Genomic DNA, 19711 nt, shown 5'->3' on the forward strand with positions numbered 1-19711 from the left:
AACATGCTCGGTGGCAAAGAGAATGCGGGTGACTGCAAACTTTGGCCTTTAAACCCTCCCTGAACCACGCTATAGGGCCTGGAGGACTAATCCTGGCTCTAGCAATCCCACAATGCCTTGCAGCAGGAAGACTTACTCTTTCTCCTGGGCGTCCAGGTCTCGGACTAGCGCGTCACGTTTGTTGACCAGTATGACCAGCTCATCCAGCAGCAGCTGCTCTCGGCGCTTTTGTGCCTCCGTCTTCTGCCAGTCTAGAAGATGGAACGGAAACAACGGAGAATGTTAGAGAAAAAGCTCAGGGTGATCACTAATCACTTCATAGCACCTTTTAACACAATCCAGGAAACAAGACTTAAAGTGATAGTTCACAGTTCATTTTCCTCATCCTCATGTCGCTCCAAACCTGTATGACTATCAAAAACGAAGATGTTATGAAAATGAATGAATCTCAAAGGGGCCCTGATGTTGTTTTGGACCCCAAAATACCTTCTTTTCTTTTCCGCAGAAGAAAGAAAGTCATTTAGGTTTGGAATGACATGAGGGTGAGAACATGATGAGAGAAATGTACATTTTCAGGTGAGCTATCCATTTAAAGGCACGGACGTCACATCCTGGGTTTTAGTGAGAAAGACATCACTGTGTCCCATGATAAAATATTCAGAGAAGAAATCGTAGCCCGTACTGTTGTGGAGTTATTGTGAAGGTGTACCAGGGCACCCACAGGTTCCTGTATGGAGAGCAGCCACACGGTGGAATTCAGACAGAAAGGATCTGATAACACGAGTGAATGCGAGGACAGTGCAGAGTACAATAAATGTTCTTAGACGCCTCAAAACGGCTCCCAAAGAGACGCACAGACGCCATTTAAGATAAGAAGAAAAAATTAAGATTCACATTAAAAAATAAATAGCATAAATACATTATATAATTCCGATTTCTTTCACTTTCACAAATATAATCTGGAAGAAATGGATTTGTATATGTGTTTTTGAAAACAAATGATAGAAATTTAATGTATAAAAGGTGCGCAACTATAGCGAAGGTCTCTGTGAGGTGACCTGCTCCTGTCCCCCTGCCAACAACAGGTCTGAAATATCAGCCAGGCAGACGAGATCAGGCCTTACTGATACCAGTGCAGATTAGGGCCCTGCTCACAGCCAAGGGGAAGTTATCTTACCGGGCCTATTCTTCAGCCTGCTGTAAGAACAGACTGTACTAGTGTCTTTACACTGCTTTATTAGCGCTCCCTCATGCACAAGACTCACAAAAATACACACAGACAAAATCAACTTCTCTTATTATATAGAGCGACCGGTTTCTACCAAAAAAATAAGACAGATAAACGCATTTTCAGCCTTCTGAAAAGTCAATACTTAAAATAAATGTACTTGATTAAAAATAAATATTTCTGCTGCGGTTATGTGAAATTGTGCTGAGAAGGTCGTTGGTCCCGAAAGGTCTGCTCCTCGCTCTCGTTTAACCTCTCCTCTTTGAAGTGAAGCGCAGTGGCAAAATGAACACCGTTTCAATATTTGAAAGTTATTTGGGCCCCCAGCAGCTAAATGAAAGTCTTTGGTGTTCTGACATTAGGCTTCAGAGAGGCTAATGCTAAATATTTGAGAGGATTTGTCTCCGCTTTAACAAATTTGCCAAATTTGTACAAAAGCTGCAGGGAAGAAAATGAAAAAAGGTACAATGTTCTTTAAAGAGCAATTTAGCTATCTGCAAAAGTGAGAAAAAATATTTTCTGTTATTCTATCTATGCGACACAAGCCGGCCATTTCCTGTGCACCTAAAGACCGCATTTAACATCCTACAGGCCAGACTGTTTATCCTGCATCGCTCTTCATACGTTCTGTGTCTTTCACGACCCTCCTCTTTAATTCGCTCTGTCGTTTCTGCTACCCCTCCGTCAAAAACGACAATGCCTACTTCACAAAGACCTGCCTGGAGGGTAGGCTACGACCAACAAAAAACTTCTCCTGCATGTCCCAAAGAGGTAGAGAGAGAAAAAGCCCCTCGACTCTTTACCTCCTCCTCCTGTTCCCCTTCAGCATTCTCAGCCAAAAAGCCACAGATCCTCCCCTGCACCTCCGGCAGAGGCCGCATGCAGCTGTCAATCAAGCGGGAGTGGCACCGCCCCCCTCATTAAGAAGGTAAACAATGAACATGGACGCAGAGGGACACGGTAAAGTAAACGAGGGATCACAACTCGCCAAAAAACACTAACGGACGCTGCTGCCTCCTCCCTTTCCTCGAAAAAGAGATGGATGAAGACTATTTGGAGTTATTGGTTGTGGTGGTGGTGGTGGTGGTGGGGTGGGGGGGTTCAATCCTTTTTGGATTACTCCCCTCTTTCTCTCTCTCTTCTCATCGCCCTGGGCAATCACGTTAAAACTCACATGGTTGGTGCTTATTCAGATAACCCTAACAATGCACACCAATGGTAACCATGTGAGCACTCACAACCCACAGAAGAATGCGCTGGTTCAAATCCCCATGACCCTCCTCCACAGCAAAATTTATTCAAGAGTGCAACCTGCTCGGCAGCTTCAGGAGGCACAGAGCTTCTTCTGAGAGTTCTGCTGAAAGATCACTAAACACAAACTTCACACACCCGCTATGCTCGCTATAGTGTACGGACACATGGAGCAAACTTTTGGACTGAATGGAGATTTTTTTTTTTTTTTGGTTAGAACTTTTTTTTTTTTGGAGGAAATAACAGGAAATAAGTAGTGTTGGAGGAATCCAGGGAAAAATGCATGATCTTATTACAGCAGATTTAGGCGAGCGGTGGGCAGGCTGGGAGCGCCAGCGTAAGATGGAGCTGGAGAGAGGCCAGCTGGGAATGAGACAAAGACCAACATGGAGAACCATGACAAGGAGGGTGACGGGACAACAGTCCCTGGATTCTTACCACACTATACCCAAATAAAGTGACTATATCAAAAACAAACCATATACACAATGTCTTTGAATAAAAGTTTGAATCACTAATCTGCATCTTGTGTTTCTGTGTATGCATATGAGTGATGTAACTAATTTGCTTTGAGAAATGGAAAATTTTTTAACTAAGGTTAAAATGCTGAGAAAAAGGTCTTTCAGTAAAATTCTACATCAACTACTGCTAACTACTGTGAATATTATCACCCAAATTAAATAAAAAACACAAAAAATATATATTACAACAATACAAAAAACTATTATTTCGAAGTGCATGAATCAGGAGACTACACAAATATAAATGTCTATTAGGTGCTGTTGTATAAAAGTGGATATTGAGAGTCAAATGCAGAAAGCGACAGCTAAATGGAAATGAACACAGATTTCAGTGAACAGTGTAGAATGAGAAAGTGTCGTCTCGCCTTATCTCCAGTTCCAGTCAACTAGCAATCTTGAAAGAGTTTGCAACATCATCAAAGCCGGCCATTTGATAGGATTCTCACACTGCACCCAATCAATCTGAGGAATACGGCAGCCCAGACATGTAACAAAGCTCAAATAGATTTACAAATGGGGTTGTAGGGGGATAAGCCCTTGCACAGGATTACATATTGATTTTAAACATATAAAAAAGCTTATCATATAAAACCGTAACAACAAAACTGGGGGACCTATGCAGAAATCCCTCAGCAAAAAGGAGCGTCCACTTTCAAATATAACGCCCCGGAGTGCACCGCATTTGAGGAAAGAAAGAAATAGGGAGAGGGGAGGGGAAAAAAGACGAATTTGAGAGAAAGCGTGTGTGCATGGCAGGCAGATAAAAAGGGCAAAAAGGATCAATTTGGAGGCAGAGAAATAGGAGTCATGGCATATTGTGGAAGGCCTCGCCACTTTTCTTTGCCTCCCCACAGCAGAGCGCAGACTGAAGGGGTTATCGTTTAGCTGACATTAACACTCACCCTGTTTGCTCTACACCTTTAACCGAATCCTTCCCGTCTTTTCAACCCGCCTTTATAATTTATAAAATATTTTCTTTCCCTTTATGGTGTCCACAGGCTTCAGATCTAATAATGTGTACTGTAACAGGCAACAAGTGTACCTGAATTGAAGTCACTGTGTAATGATTTCTACAGTATTAATATCTATAAAAAAAACAAAAACAAATCAAAGGTTGTTCCATATGTCATGCTAGTCGGGGTTGGGTAAATTCAGATCTGAATATCTGGCACCCTTTCAAAATTTAAAAACTGGCCACATTCCACAGGAAGTTGGAATCTGTATTGGAATGACAGGAAGATCAATTTACTGAATTCCAATAAAAAAGAAAAATGAATGCATTCTGGGAAAAGAACTATTCTTTAATTCTGGTTCATAAAAGATTATTTAAATGTATAATTTATAAGATAATTTCAATCAATCAATCGATCAAATTAATAAATCAATCAATCGATCGATCGATCGATCAATCAATCAACCTTCAAATGGCTTTAAACACTTTTTCAAATAAAAGTCTTTGCTAAGCCAACATTCAAAGTTTGTTTTGATAAACTTTGCCTTTTTAGTTTTCTAGTAAAAATTTAGTTATGAATTTCAATTAATTTTAATTGTACTACTTTATATTCAAATGTAAATTTGAATGTAAATTCAAAATTAAAGGGTTAGTTCACCAAAAAATGAAAATTCTGTCATTAATTACTCACCCTCATGTTGTTCCACACCCGTAAGACCTTCATTCATCTTCACAACACAAATTAAGATATTTTTGATAAAATCCGATGGCTCAGTGAGGCCTGCATTGACAGCAAGTTAATTTACACCTTCAAATGCCCAGAAAGGTACTAGAGACATATTTAAAACAGTTCATACGAGTACAGCAGTTTAACCTTAATGTTATGAAGCAATGAGAATACTTTTTGTATGCCAAAAAACCCCAAAATATTCAACAATATCTAGTGATGGGTGATTTCAAAACACTGCTTCATGAAGCTTTACGAATCTTTTGTTTTGAATCAGCGGTTTGGAGCACGTATCAAACTGCCAAAGTCACATGAAACATTAAAATTTCGAAACACTTATGACGTAACGAAGCCTCGTTTACTGAAATCACGTGACTTTGGCAGTTTGATACGTGCTCTGAACTACTGATTCGAAACAAAACATTAAGGTGGAACCACTGTAGTGTGGTGTGGAACAACATGAGGGTGAGTAATTAATAACAGAATATTCATTTTTGGGTGAACAAACCCTTTAAATTCTGCTTCCTCAATTACTATACATCTATTTTTAGCAGTTAGTATGAAAACAAAACATTTAAGGACACCTCAGAATGGAGAAACCAAATTCTTCTTGACATTTTGTTAAATAAAAGACACATAGAATGCTCTAAATGCTACCCAAACCTCTCCATGACATCTATACGAGCCTTCAGTATTACTCATCTCCAGGTCACACCGACTGTAGATTCTCCTCTGCACAGTCGTGGGGTCGAGGAGGGTGAGTATTTTCCTCTATCAGCGAGAGAGTGTGCACTGATATGGGAGAAATTATGTGTGTGTGTCTGAACGCCTCAGCCGCTACACTTCCAATGTCATCAGCTGACCAAGCAAATCAGCAATTACCTGTCTGCATTGGCTGGGCGCGAGAGCCCGTCGGGGCTCCAAATAAGAAACTGATGCACGAACCTCCTCACCAGCAGCTCAGAACTATCTCTGACTCGCTTCAGAAACACCCTGACTCTGAATGCCAAGTGCTGGGCCTCATGGGAGAAAGAGAGAGAGAGAGAGCAAGAGAGATAAAGTGAGAGAGAGAGAGCGAGAAAATAACTGCGAGTGATAATTCAACAGGTAGCAGTGTGTGGACTGATAGGGTTGTTACAAGCAGCAGGGACTGAATTACCACTGCAGTGGATGGACCCTGTCACCCTTGCACATCCACACCAATATTTGGAACTCACTCCATGTTTGCTGATAAGTGGACACAAGGCCGAGGCACTTCAACATCTGAACGTTATTAGCTTAAGTTCTCGCTATCGGGCTCCGCATTTAGCGTTCAGTATCACGGTGACTCTCGGATTGGAGGAATCTTTCAGAAACAAGACAGAAGCATGTCAAAATATTGAGATGAACCGTGTTGATCTGGCTCGGGTGAAGCCCTGGAGGTGAGAAAGTGTGTGGCGAACGGCAGCATCACAATATGGGGAGCTGTGCTCTCTGCTTGGCTATTCATGTCCACTGTCAACCTCTCCGAACTAATTAGAATTGATTTATGATGGATCAGCTAGCTTATCAGGTGCAGAAAGAAATTACCATGGCTAGCCAAGGGGTGAGAGGGTCACCATCGAATTGTAAAATCAATTTGCATTGATTGTAAAAGGTTCATTTTGCGAAAGAGGACACAGTCAAAGGGATTAAACTTAACCAGACAACTTTGATACCGCACAATAGGCTTTATTTTTTATTTTTTATTTTTTTACTTTCCTTACCTGTCTGTATTACACACACTCAAAAAGCTTATAAACATGAGCGCGCCCCGGGGTACATCACAGAGATTTAATATTGATTTGGAAATGACATGTGCACTTGCGGCTGTAATACTTGCGATTTTGAGAGCAAATCATAATATCTTATGTACAATCCAAGGGTGAATTTGTAAGATCTTCATTATTAAAGGGCACTAAAACAATCAGTAGTGTTTTCAAATCAGAGCTTGGTGGGCGGAGCCATGCCGGTGGTGTCAAAGAACACGTCGCGGGCAGGTTTAATTAAGCAGGAGAGGATCTTTGTTTTTCACAGAGCGCCTCTCAAATTCACCCCCAAATCCCTCTTTCACTCCCTCTTACCTTCAATCGCCAGCATTGCCCTTAATTCTCGGTTCAGCAGCTCAAAGCGTCTCTCCAGATCGTGTTCCTTCTCCCTGGGCAAGTTGTAAAAGTTCATCAATATGTTAATTACTAAATCATTAAACACTTAAAGAAACCTTTAATAAACATTGATTCGTGAACTCGCCAACACCTTCCCTACCTCACATTAATCTACTGCAAATAAGCGATACACAAACCGGAACAGAGGGGGCCGAGAGCGGGGAAATGGCGACGGGGGGAAAAAGCGGGCGGGCGGGCGGGCAGGTGGGGTATCACGCGGCAAATTAAATTTCGCCACTTTCAAATGTATTGGAAATGAGCTAACTCTGTCCCTAATAGAATTTGTCCTTCACAGCCTGTTCAGTGACTAAAAAGAAATGAAAGAAAGAGAAATTATCAAGGCCCTTTTAATTGAGCACTTAAAAAGCCCTTTTCCAGTGATATAATGTGATTAGAATACTTCAATCTGCCATTTGTGAGAGCTTTGAAACTCTGTCTCTTTCTTCTCTTCCTCTCTCTGTCGCTCTTTATGCAGAATGAACAGCCGCCTAGATTTCTGTACGTCTCACTCTCACTTTTAAAGAAAAGGATGAAAGGTTTAAAAAATGAACATTATCATCTTTTGAGGCAAAAAATAACTGTGAAAGCAGTTAAAAAAAGAGGGTAAATATGTGGGTTATTGTCATAATGGCTTCCTCTTTTAGGTGAATGAAGTCATTTTTTCAATTCTTTCTTTGGTCGATCCAATTCTCATAATGGGTGGAATAATACAGTCTTTGAAATCACATTATTGCAGACGCGTCCGTACTGATATGCCGTTTTGTCCGCTTTACGGTGGAGGACCGCCGGGGGAGGGGTGAAAGTGAATGAGGGGCCCGACCTTCTGACTGGGCTCAGGTCTCTTGGGAAAATCATTTCAAGTGCGGGTCTCAACATATTATAGGTGTGTGTGCTCAGAGACCACTGCTTCCATTGGTAAGTGTGGGAGAGAGAGAGAAAGAGTAAACATTAACTCACAGCAGAGAGAGCTGGTTCTGTCGGCGGATCAGAGCATTCTTCTTGTTGACCAGCGTGAACCATTCCTGCATCATGGATTCCTCCTCTTCCTTATTATTTCCTGAAGACACACACACAGAAAAACCTAGAATGTAAAACTTTATTATAATATTCTTGTAACAATATAAACATCACTCCGTTGTAGGGGTTTTCAAACTAGGGTCCGGAGATCAACAGTGGGCCATAAGTGGGTGATAGGAGGCCTAATACCTTTAAAATAAAAAAAAAATAAAAAAAACAACAACAAAATAATAAAATAAAATAAAATAAAATAAAAAATAAAAAAGTAGTTTCTAAAGACTGGTCGGAAATCATCATATTAAATCACAAATTATTTATAGTCATCAAAAAATTCCTACCAATTGCCCAGACACGCTAGATATCTGTAGATATTAATTAGCCAACTATTCAAGTTCTTGCCAGTTACAGCAAATCTCCACAATACAACAGTTTAATTTCCAAAGTCTCACTGTAGCCTTTAAACACACACACTTTTGACCGACTTTCTCTGGAACGGATAAGTTAAGCACTTTTCTCACACCTCCGAGTATAAAGTGCATCAAATGAGATTATCTGACAGGCTTTTCTCAACTGCGCAGACTGACACGCACATTAGGAAGCCATCCAGATGTGTGTTCACTACCTACGTATTAGACACTTCACAAGGTACTTCCATTGTCAGTAAAACAGAGATACCTCTGGATTAGAGTAGGATTAATGAAGGCTGGTTACTTTCCTTCGCTGACTGGGATTAAAGCCTCAACTCCAGGTCTTTCTGCAGCTTCAGATCCGATCCAAAAGCACATGTCCTACGCCTGAGGCCTACATGTGCGGATGCCGAACTCAAACAGTCGGAAACTACAGGTGGGGCCCCGCACATTGCTCAGGGGTTCAATGTATTACAGGTAAGAAACTCAATTACTTAGTTTAATGCTAATTGCAAAAATCAGCTGTTCAAGTTTAATGACATGAATGAGTGTATATGAAGACTTCAGATGCAAAAGCCTCTAAGACCGCCTGACGTTTTTCTTTAAAATCAGCATTTTTATCAGGCTCCTATGTATAGGTTTCTACTCCTGATTGGGCTGAGGCTGGGATTTAGCGGGTTTGAAGTGAAAGAATTTGATAAACGTATACTATGTGTGGAGAGCATTCACTCAGTATCGCTATCTCATTTTTGACCGAAGTGGCTTTTAGAGGCTTTTTCAATGGAAGTCTTTATATGTATCTGCATATCTGGAGTGCAATGTACACTACTTCAAAAGTTTGGTGTCAGTAAGAGGTGAAAGAAATAAATACTTTTATTTAAGGATGCATTAAATTGATCAAAAGTGAAAGTAAAGACATTTATGTTGCAAAAGCTTTCTATTGCAGATAAATGCTGTTCTTTTGAACTTTCTATTCAATAAAGGACCCTGAAAAAAAAATGGGTTCCACAAAAATATTAAGCAGCACAACTGTTTTAACATTGATGATAAGATGTTTCTTGAGCACCAAATCAACATATTATAATGATGTTAACACTTTATAATGAGGTTTCATTTGTTAACATAAGTTAACTACATTAGATAACATTAATTTACAATGAACAATACTTCGACAGCATTTATTTATCTTAGTTAATGTTAATCTCAACATTTACTAATACATTTTTGAGATTGAAAGTTAATGCACCGTGAACTAACGTGAACATTTTTATTAACTACCATTAACAAAGGATAATAAATGCAGTAAGAATATATTGCTCATTGTTAGTTCATGTCAGTTAATGCATTAACTAATGTTAACAAATGAAACGTTACTGTAAATTGTTACCAGAGTGATTTGTGAAGGATCATGTGACACAGCTGGGGTTGACTGCTGAAAATTCAGCTTTGCCATCACAGGAATAAATTACAGTTTAAAATGGCTAAAATAGAAAACAGTTATTTTAAAATGTAAAACAGAAATAGCCAGAAAGTAAGTTGATTTCACATTTTGTAGGTTTTGTCTGGCCATCTCTTATTTGACCTCAGAAGGTATCAAAGGTAAGCAGACACTGTGGGGTCTGGTAGTTTGGGCCGTGGGGTAAACCGGTTAAGTGGGTTCAGGAAGAATGACTCCGATGTCAGTATTCTGAGCATTTTTGTGACACTAATTATGTCTTTGAAGAGGGATGAAAGAGGAGAAAAGATGAAAGATCCTTTAAGCTTATGTAATCACATCACCTACTCTATGCTCTTGTGATACCTGTCTGTTCCTGACAGCATCAACAACAGAATTAGCATCTGTACACAAACATGCTCACTCTTTTTACTGATATGAGGACTTTAAGATCAATTTTTGTAGATCTTAAGATGAGAATTACAGTGCCACACCATTAAATAAAGATCTGTGCATCTGAGTCATCCTGGATGATGTGCATCTACTGTAACTGTCTAGTGTCAAACACAAAGACAATTATACCTAGCATTTATGGTCTTATTATACTATAAAAAAAAGGTTATTTAATCAATAAAGAATGAGAAGCATACTATATTGTGAATACTGTGCAGTGGAGTGCTTGTAACCGCTTCAGTCATGACTTTATTCACATTACAGCATGACTTTCAGAGTTTTATTGCTTCTTAAAAAAGGCAGTTACTATATATTGAAAATAAAAGGACGCAAATTTAATGAATAACTTTTCATCTATATGATATAGTTGGTATGCAACAAAAATAACAACTGCTATGGATACTGTGTAGTGATATAGTGAACAGGTGTTTCAAGTCATAGATGTTACTATATTATGGACTTTAGCATGCTGTATTGACCAATCAGAAGCCAGGACTGGATCTGTTTCAAAAACAAGTGATATGACAGTGTGTGTGTCTATGTGCACAGAGCCATTACAAGGACGGGGTGGGGGTGACAAAGGGCGGATCTTCAATAAGAGTCTGATGTGGGAACTTGCACCTCGGATCTTTTTTCCATCACGCAGTTGCTTGGCACCATGTGACTGTGACGCTGGTCATGTGAGAGAGACAAATCCGCTAGCCACAACAAAGCCAGTGGCTGCCCCCGGTGGGACGACGGCCCTGTCACTCACCCCCACCAAAACTCCCCAGCCCTCCACCAGGGGAGCCGCTCTCATGTCTGCCAGTGCCAGATGTGTGAAATTTTGCATTTGACGACAACGCAGAGTAGACGGGAGGGGGGAAAAAAAAGAGGGGGTCCGGGATTTAGGAATCAAGCCTGGATTATTGTAGTCAACTTTTAAATAGTGCAGCTCGGAAGGGATAAAGTGTGCAGTGACAGGTCATTGTAGCGACGCACAGTCAAATGAAACAAGCAAATAATAAATGGTAATATTAAGCTTGTGTGACATTGTAAGGGAATGACGGATTAGTAGCCGTATCCCGGAGGCCATTGCCTGAGCTTCAGCACTGACAGAGCCCTGACAGCATGAAAGAAGTCCTCGCTTTACCACTAAAACAAATAACACGCACACAAACACATTCTACAGTGCCAACACTTAAACTATGACCTTTGTTAGGGACGACCCAAATAATGATGTCCTGAAATTGCAAGAAGGATAAAGCAAAAATAAATAAAATCTTCTTTGCCTTGAAGTTTTCTTTTCTTTTTATATTTAATTTAAATGAATCTGATTTAAGATCACATTTAAAAATGCCACAATTTAGACAATATACAGTTTAAACTAAATATTTCATAGTGTCAAAGCTTAACAGACAGAGAATGTAGTGCCTTTTTAACCCCAAAATATGCTATTTTTATTTCTGGTTGAGCACTTTCTTTCCTTCTGATTTTCATTTTTTCATTTTAGAAATAATATTTTGGTTCAAGTGTGTATATCTGTACTGATTAACTAAAATAATACAATATTAACCTAAAGGACTGAAATGGTTTTGTTCACTTGTAAATGATCTATTAAATTCTATATAATGTAATATAACTAGAAAACACTTTGCATTTGTAAGATACAAATAATAAGAAAAGTTAACAAATTAATTATACAAACAATTATAATAATTTACCTAAATTATCTCATTCATGATTTGACAGAACTTTAATTAATATTATTTATTTTCTCCACTGAATAAAATCTTTTTAAAAATAAACAGAACCTGCTTTCCTCGCTTGGCTGATCGTTTCCAATAGCATTCACTTTACAAAACTCAAAAGAGAGACCTTCACACACCCTATAGTCCACACATACACGAGCACGAGGGGGCTACAGGGGCCAGGCTCGTCTGGTAGGCCCAAGGGCCTGTGTCCATGGCAGGGTGATCTGGGCCCTGCAGCAGAATCAGATTAAGATAGTCATCTCAGCCACTGTTGCATTCAAAACAGATAGCATTAATGAAATCCTCACACATTTCACAATCTGCCCCTCTTTCCTGCTAACCTTTACTGATTATTTACTAACAGCTACAGCGCACACACATAGACAAAACAAACCTCAAGTCACCCAAAATGTAAAGTTTCATGTGAATATATTGAAGTTATATCAGCTAAACTATAGCTATAAACAGACATACACCTGTTAAATTTCAAACTCACCCTAAATGGCTCCAGGCATGACTGTCAAAATATCAATTAAATATCTGAGCTGCTTTAGCAACTGGTTATAAAAACCACAACTTGATATTCGGAAAACATTAGTGTACAAAATCTTTCCAAAAGTTGCCAAAATGCTTAAATAAGACTGTTTTTCATTTTCAAGGCATGTAATTAGGCTAAACGCTGTGAATAGCAAATTAATTATGTGAATTGAAGGTTCTATTTTTTTTTTTTTTTTTTTAAATTAGAACCTTATTTAGATATTTACAGAATGATAAAAAAGCAAATAACTCTGAAGTAAACCTCCGCAACAGGGGGATTGTTTTGCTTGGCATTTTGTTTAATTACAAAATTCCCCCTCATTTGATTTAGATAAAAATCTTTCTAAAGCATTAAGAAACCAGAACAATTACAAATTAATCCTGAGTCCTGCTAAGAGCTGGGTGTCTTTACTGAAAGAAAAAAAAAAAAAAACAGACTGGGGGTGGAGAGAGGAGGCCATAAAGAAAAGAAAAAGAAAAGAAATATATTAAACCCTGTGATCACAGCGAGCTCTTCTCATTTCTTATCCACCCGTTTTCTGTTTAATCCAATACCCAGTAATCCAATTTGTCTATCGGAGTTTGAAGGGGAAGATCTCCACTCCTCTGCCACTCAGTCACTTTTTGAACATTTACGATTTATTTTAAGTGGGCTGACTCTGCTCACTCATTCATTCTGTGCGTCTGACTGCCGTTTCCCTCTTTTTTTTGTTGTCAGGAGTTAAAATGCATGAAAAAGAGAGGGAGAGACAAATAAAAAATAAGTAAAAAGGGGGGAACGAACAAGATGAATCTCGTGCGATTGAGAGGAAGCTCATTAAGGCCCAGTCAGGGAGTCTTTTTGAATATGCATGAAGGCAATAATCAGATCTTCACTCGTCACTGAAGGAGAGAGCGGTGAGAACAAAAGGATTGATTTAATTACTCTGAGTGGGTCTGCAATGTGGAGAAGTCTTGTTAGCGTGGGCTGAAAGGGCCGTGCTCGCCTTGCGCTGCTCTGATGGAAGGTAGTTTAGCTTTAACCACAATACCTAATCTCAGGATCAAGCCCCGGCCATTGTGCTTTAAGACGCCCATCACTAGTTTCAAAATGGACCGAACACATTTTCTCTTGTTTAAGCCAACCTAGTTAACCACTAACCTTTTCCCCTGTTTGCTATTTATCTGGGGATCAGCCTCTTTAGGTGACCAAGACACTGAAAAATCAAAGAGACGCGTAGAAAATGGAGATCTTCAAGAGATTAAATTTACTCTACAAAAGCAACGGTTAATTATTTTGAGATTAAAATAGAATTAAACCACTTGAAGAATAACTAAATGACAAAAAAAAAATAAAAACAGTATTATCACTTAAATCTTTCAAGCGGAAAATTTTAATATGTGCACTGATCAGATTGTACGTTTAAAGGAAACACATTATCAATTCATGATCACAGACTGACATATTTGAGTTAATGGAACATGAGCAGTCAAAGCGCATAACAATTTAATTCCTCACAAAGTGTCCCGTCACTAGGTTTTCAATTGCCACCGGTATTATTGACCTTCAGTTGCTTGCTTTGCGGCTTATGAGGAAGGATTCATAAGCGGAGCGGCCTTACAGCGAGGATAGAAGAACCGCAGGAGGAAAACAGGACCGCTTAAGTCACCCTTAATGACAGAAAAGTCTTGGCTATACATACACCGTTATCATACATCCTTTCATGTAATTGTTTGAACGTTCAGTGCGGGGCTGACAGAAGATAGTCTGTACCTTAATACTCATCTCTCACCCGCCCCTCAGCGCTGTTAACACAAACAACTCCTCTGCAAACACCCCAGTCCCCCAGCTAATACCAGACACCTCTCACTTTATGTCGAGTTTGGCAGGGGCAAAACAAACAAATGGCAGATAATAGATTTTTCTATTTTTTTCCCCCCTTCATATACACAAATTGGAATGTAGTTTTCTCCTTTTACTTAATATTTAAATTGAATTTGCATATCCATCAAAAATGGTTCTATTACTTTAAAGCATTTCTTTTTTTGACATGTGGAGTAACAGTGGAGACTATATAAATTTTAGCCTGCCTGTCTGAGTTAAGCACCAGGAATCACAAATATGTCCATCTCAGTCCGCAGCCCCCTACTCTATTAAACTGTGTTTGTATTCCACCCTTCTTTTTAATCAATAAACATTATCACAGACTGACAGACTATCAGCTAGTGTTGGCCGTTCCTTGCTCCTTAATCCCTGGGCCGCCTGTCCACTATCGCAGCTTCACGATGAGCGTAACAGCCAAGACAGGCAGTTTACATTACAAAACAACAATTACAGCCCTCTTCACAACAGCACTCGCGATAAATAATGATGCAAAATGACAGAAGAGTGGAAAACAGATGAAAATATGCTTGATGGATGAAACGGTTACATTATTTTTTTTTTTAGTGTTTGAGTTTTTGTCTTTTCATTTATGCATTTGGCAGACGCTTTTATCCAAAGCAACTTAAGCTGCATTCAAGGTCTACATTTTATTCCTGGGAATCGAACCCATGATCCTGCCATTGTTGCGCCATGTATGTTTGAACTACAAGAACAATAATAGATTTGCTCATTTTTTTTAAATACTGTATAGTCTAATCAAATGCAAATTTGTTAATTGTAATCTCTTATGACACATGATTTACAAATAATATTATCTTATATATCATATTATCTTAGATATATTTGTTGCATTGTACACTCTAAAAAATGCTGGGTTAAAAACAACCCAAGTTGGGTTAAAAATGGACAAACCCACCGATTGGGTTGTTCTAACCCAGCAGTTAGGTTAAATGTTTGCCCAACCTGCTGGGTAGTTTTATTTAACTCAGCTATTGTTTAAAAATTACTGTATTGCTTGCTTAAAATGAACCCAAAATATGTTGGAAATGAACATTTATTAATATGTTTAATGAATAATAATTAAACAAATATTTATTAAATTGCTTATTTCTAGTAATTATGTGTGATTTTTAATTTCCAACCTATTTTGGGTTCATTTTAAGCCAGCCATATAGTCATTTTTAAACTGCCCAGCATGTTGTGCAAACATTTAGCCCAACCGCTGGGTTAAAACAACCCAATCGCCTGGTTTGTCCATTTTCAACCCAGGATTTTTTTTAGTGTATATTCACCAAATAAAGCTCTGAATTTAGGATGAGGGCGACAATATGAAATTAAATAGGCTACTAGATGGTAGATATTGAAAGTTCCAAGTAAAATAAATGTAAATCAACAGTTTGTACCCAAATAAGGGGTAATACCAAATAAATGAACTACTAATTAAATATATATATGTATATTTGCTACACATACATATATATACATCAACCAAGTTAACCTTAAAACGCAGGTGTAAACAAACAACAACAAAAGAGATATAATATGACCTTCAGGGTGAAACACAGGAGCCAGAGGTCCTCTCCTTTCTTTCTTATTTTGACAAATACTATCATTTCACTCTTTCACCCACTTTAAACCTGCTTTTGCGAGCGCTGAACACAGGGGCAGAATCAAGGGCCTATGGAAAAAGCTGAGTACTTCAGGTAATTAAAGCTGGGTGAGTGGCAGATGAGAGCGGTAAAAAAAAGATCACCTGGTGAAGCCTCCGAAAAGGTGTTTCATTAAAAGCCTTTTACCATACAAGCATGGCACAATGTGGGGACGCTGTATTTTACCACTTGTGCTCAACAGGCCCTCAGAGCAGCGACTCGGATGAGAGCAGAAACCTATCCCGGTTAATAATCTCATAACAAAAGCTAAAAGACATCATCCTATTAACTAGTGGTCTCCAGCGCTAATGCGAGGCACTGCCCTGTGCCTCTGTATAGAGAACGCAGCTATTAAAAAGGAGTGTGTGAACAGCCGGCAGGAGACTCCGTCAGACCCGGGCCCTCTTTCACCCTTTATCTGTCCCCTCTTGTTCGGGAGCTGTTATTGATATCATGAAACTCAGCGTCAACATTGGTCAAAAATTATAATTCTGGGTATCTTGTTTTTAACGGAAACGCATGAGACGAGAACACTGAGGTAATTTCGGTTTTGCGATTTAGATATTGTTTGATTCTCTGCAATAACTCGGATGAGGAATGCAAGTGACACCTCCCCCTTTCCCTCCAGCACCTCCAACTCCTTGTTGCACATTTTACCTTTTTTCTTTTCTTCTTTCCTCTGTCCTTTCTTTCTCAGGGGGAATATTAAATGAGTGAGCCGGCTGAAAGGCACTGAGTCGCTGACACAAAAAGCGTTAAAAATTCTCATTTGGTTGTCTTTATTTTGCTAGCGCCATGTGGTCCTTGAAGATGTTGAAAACACGGGAAGCAGAGGAAAGATCAGAGCCGGCTCATTAGCATTGGGACAGAACTGGAGAGGCAGCGGTGTATAGTGGGCCCTACTCCAGAGCTCCAGTGAGAGCGGTTGGTGGTAAGCTCCCTGTTTCATTGTGCTTTTGTCTTTCCTCTGGGTCTACCTCACAGTGGGGAGCAACGCTAGCCCTAGGTTACACAAGGGAATTATGGGAAAAAATTATTTTGACCAAGGTGGAGAGGACTCAGACATTGTCAGACATAGGCTTTGTGGGTAAAGATGATGTTCTTGGCGATATGATAGAAAAGGTGTAAATGATTCTTCTTCAAAGACTCCATCATACTCGTACTGAATCCACTCTCGGCGGTTCAGTCTACTCATACAGTCTGAAAGAAAATACCCTACAGACCAACAATGTTCTCTGAAAATCATACTTCAATACAAACCTGCAATAGTTATGCAGAAAATGTTAGACTAGTTATAATTTATAAGCATACAATTAAGGAAAAATATGTGAATAATGCTACACATTTTAGCCCAAATTTGGTTTGGTCATGATGGCAGTATCCATACTGGCTGACGAAACGCCTCACGTTTTGATGGAAAGAGAAAAACATCCGTTCTAACCCGTCTCCATCTCACCCCTGCCTTCCCCAGTTGTAGTGAAATGGATAAAGGTCTAGTTGGATGGGTTTATCGGGTAAATCCTGCTGGTTGGCCTGCTATCTTGGATGATGACCCTGAAGAATGTCAACAGCTCATTTCCCCAAAGCTGGAAGGAGTCACCATGGAAGTCATAATCTGCTCCTCCGCAAAGCCCTTGATTCAAATACCAAATCTTTCCATCTTTCCAAATATATATTAACAGGAATCGTCCACTCCTGTGCACCCATAACACTTTTCAAGATCTGAGGAGGAATCGCTTGGTACTAAATACTCCAGCTTTCAATTTTATAGAACTGTCTTTTGCTGTCATGCCTTCATATTCAGGCAACATTAATTGGCTTGAGAAGGTCTGACTGCAAACCTTGATCACTTATAAAAATGACTAATATTGTTAATATAAAACACTATTATTGTAAGAGTTCCTGACTGTAGCTTAAAAAGTAAAGCATGGCACTAGCAACACCTAGGTTATGGGTTCAATTTTTAGGGCTGATCAAATGTATAAATGAGAATATGTAAGTTACTTTGGATAAAATGTGCATAAACGTTGTTTTCACCTACTATAATTGCTTGCTTGTCATTGGTTTAAATATTTGAACTTTTTTTTTGTCTGAGATATTAACACACAAACCCTGCATTTTCTGTTCTTACCAACAGGACGACAGCGACAGCATGAGACACCAGAGTGATTTTTTTGGCCATGTTGACGGGGGTCATCTGCTTGAAACTAACTGGCCTCCAAAAAAAAAACCCAGGACCAGATGTTACCGAAATGATCAACAACCAAAGCAACAATAGCTACAGGGGGAGGGAGAGAGCAGCATAAATTAATGGCTGATTTCTCTGGCTTTGATGGAATTAGCGGTACTTCTTTTCTCAATGTGCCATGTGAATGTCCTTGCGTTAAACGTTTTTTTTTCCCCTATTCTCTTTCTCTCTCTCTTTCCCCTTTTCTCCTTTTTTGACAAGTAAGGCCACCCAGCAGAAAGCAACTGATGCAAAACCCCCAAGTAATCCCTGTGTTTATCTCTCCACTGTGGTAAGTCTGAACACAGACCCCATTATCTCACGGATTTGAGCAAACTTTCATTTATTTGTTGGCCTTGGGTATTCTTTCTTCAACTTCGATGCCTGAGTTTAGGATCCCCTGATTCCCCTATTCCAATGTAAATAGATTTGCATAGTGTCACAATGCATCTAGCCGAGGTACTGATTAGCTGACAGAGGGGAGGCCTGTTTGCAAGGGTGGGGGGACCCCAGTAGACATGCACATGTAAAAAGGTGCCTTCCAGGAGGGAGCAGTGAGCACATACATATGTATCTGTGATTGCATGAAGCTTCTCAAAATCTCCACAGAGCCAAATGGAAAAGGGCTGCTTGGATACCTGCCCCCAACTCTTGCTCTTGGACCAAAACTAACGGTCTTGAGTTGACTGCACCTGTATGAACTGTTAAAATTATACACAAATGGACAACTTTTTGGGTATTTTCTCAGTAATTTTATGATTTGTAGGCATAATACACAAAGAAACAAGACGTTTAGATGACATGCCTTAAAGGAATTTACTCACCTTCAAATTGTTCGAAACCTGACTTTGTGCTGAACACAAAAGAAGATATTTTGAAGAAAGTTTCAACTGTTTTTATCAATATGATGATCAATATGATAAAAATGTGTGGTAAAGAAGTCAATGGGGTCCAAAACAACACTAAATGGACAAACAAACAAACAGATTTTTTAAAAATATCTTCCTTTGTCTTCTACAAAGAAAAGAATTTTCATTTTTTGGTGAACTATCCCTTTAATGGCTATTCAGCATGTGAATGTAATTAGTTTTTATTTATATGATGAAGCATTATATTACATAGCATGAGCAATAATGTTTACAAGGACTTTATAGATGCTTTTGACAATTATTTGAAAAATCTTGTTGGTCAACAGATGTCAATCGTTTGCAGTTACAGTAAGCTACAATAGATATTTAAACTAGCATTAAGCAAAGAATGCAGTCTTGGCACCACCTATTTGAAACACAAGTGTTTTGGTAAGACATTAGTGTGCATTAAGGACAGGTTGAAGCCATTTAGGAATATCTCTGTTATCTCATCTACTTAGGACCTGCTCTACCTCTCTGTTTACATACTAGAGGTGTGAAATTCTGGGGGGTTATCAAAGTTTGAGCAACACTCTATTTAGATTCACACCGAACCCTGAGAGATGCTGAAATGGCTACCTGTAGAGACGACAAATTAGCACAAGCAGCAAGGCCCCGT

At 39.2% G+C, this 19711-nt stretch overlaps 1 protein-coding gene across 8 annotated transcripts in view; it reads right to left on the minus strand.

The window, feature by feature from the left end:
* Positions 1–19711, minus strand: part of ehbp1 (EH domain binding protein 1) — a 150212-nt gene that overhangs the window by 1273 nt on the left and 129228 nt on the right. For all 8 annotated transcript variants that reach the window (XM_051867816.1, XM_051867818.1, XM_051867822.1 and 5 more), the window contains 3 exons: positions 7820–7919; positions 6782–6855; positions 137–251 (listed from right to left, as the gene is read on the minus strand). In XM_051867816.1, the coding sequence (XP_051723776.1) occupies positions 137–251; positions 6782–6855; positions 7820–7919 (289 nt within the window). The remainder of the gene's footprint in view (positions 1–136; positions 252–6781; positions 6856–7819; positions 7920–19711) is intronic.

This window comes from Ctenopharyngodon idella, chromosome 17 (genome assembly GCF_019924925.1).
Source record: "Ctenopharyngodon idella isolate HZGC_01 chromosome 17, HZGC01, whole genome shotgun sequence".
Taxonomy (NCBI): Eukaryota; Metazoa; Chordata; class Actinopteri; order Cypriniformes; family Xenocyprididae; genus Ctenopharyngodon; species Ctenopharyngodon idella.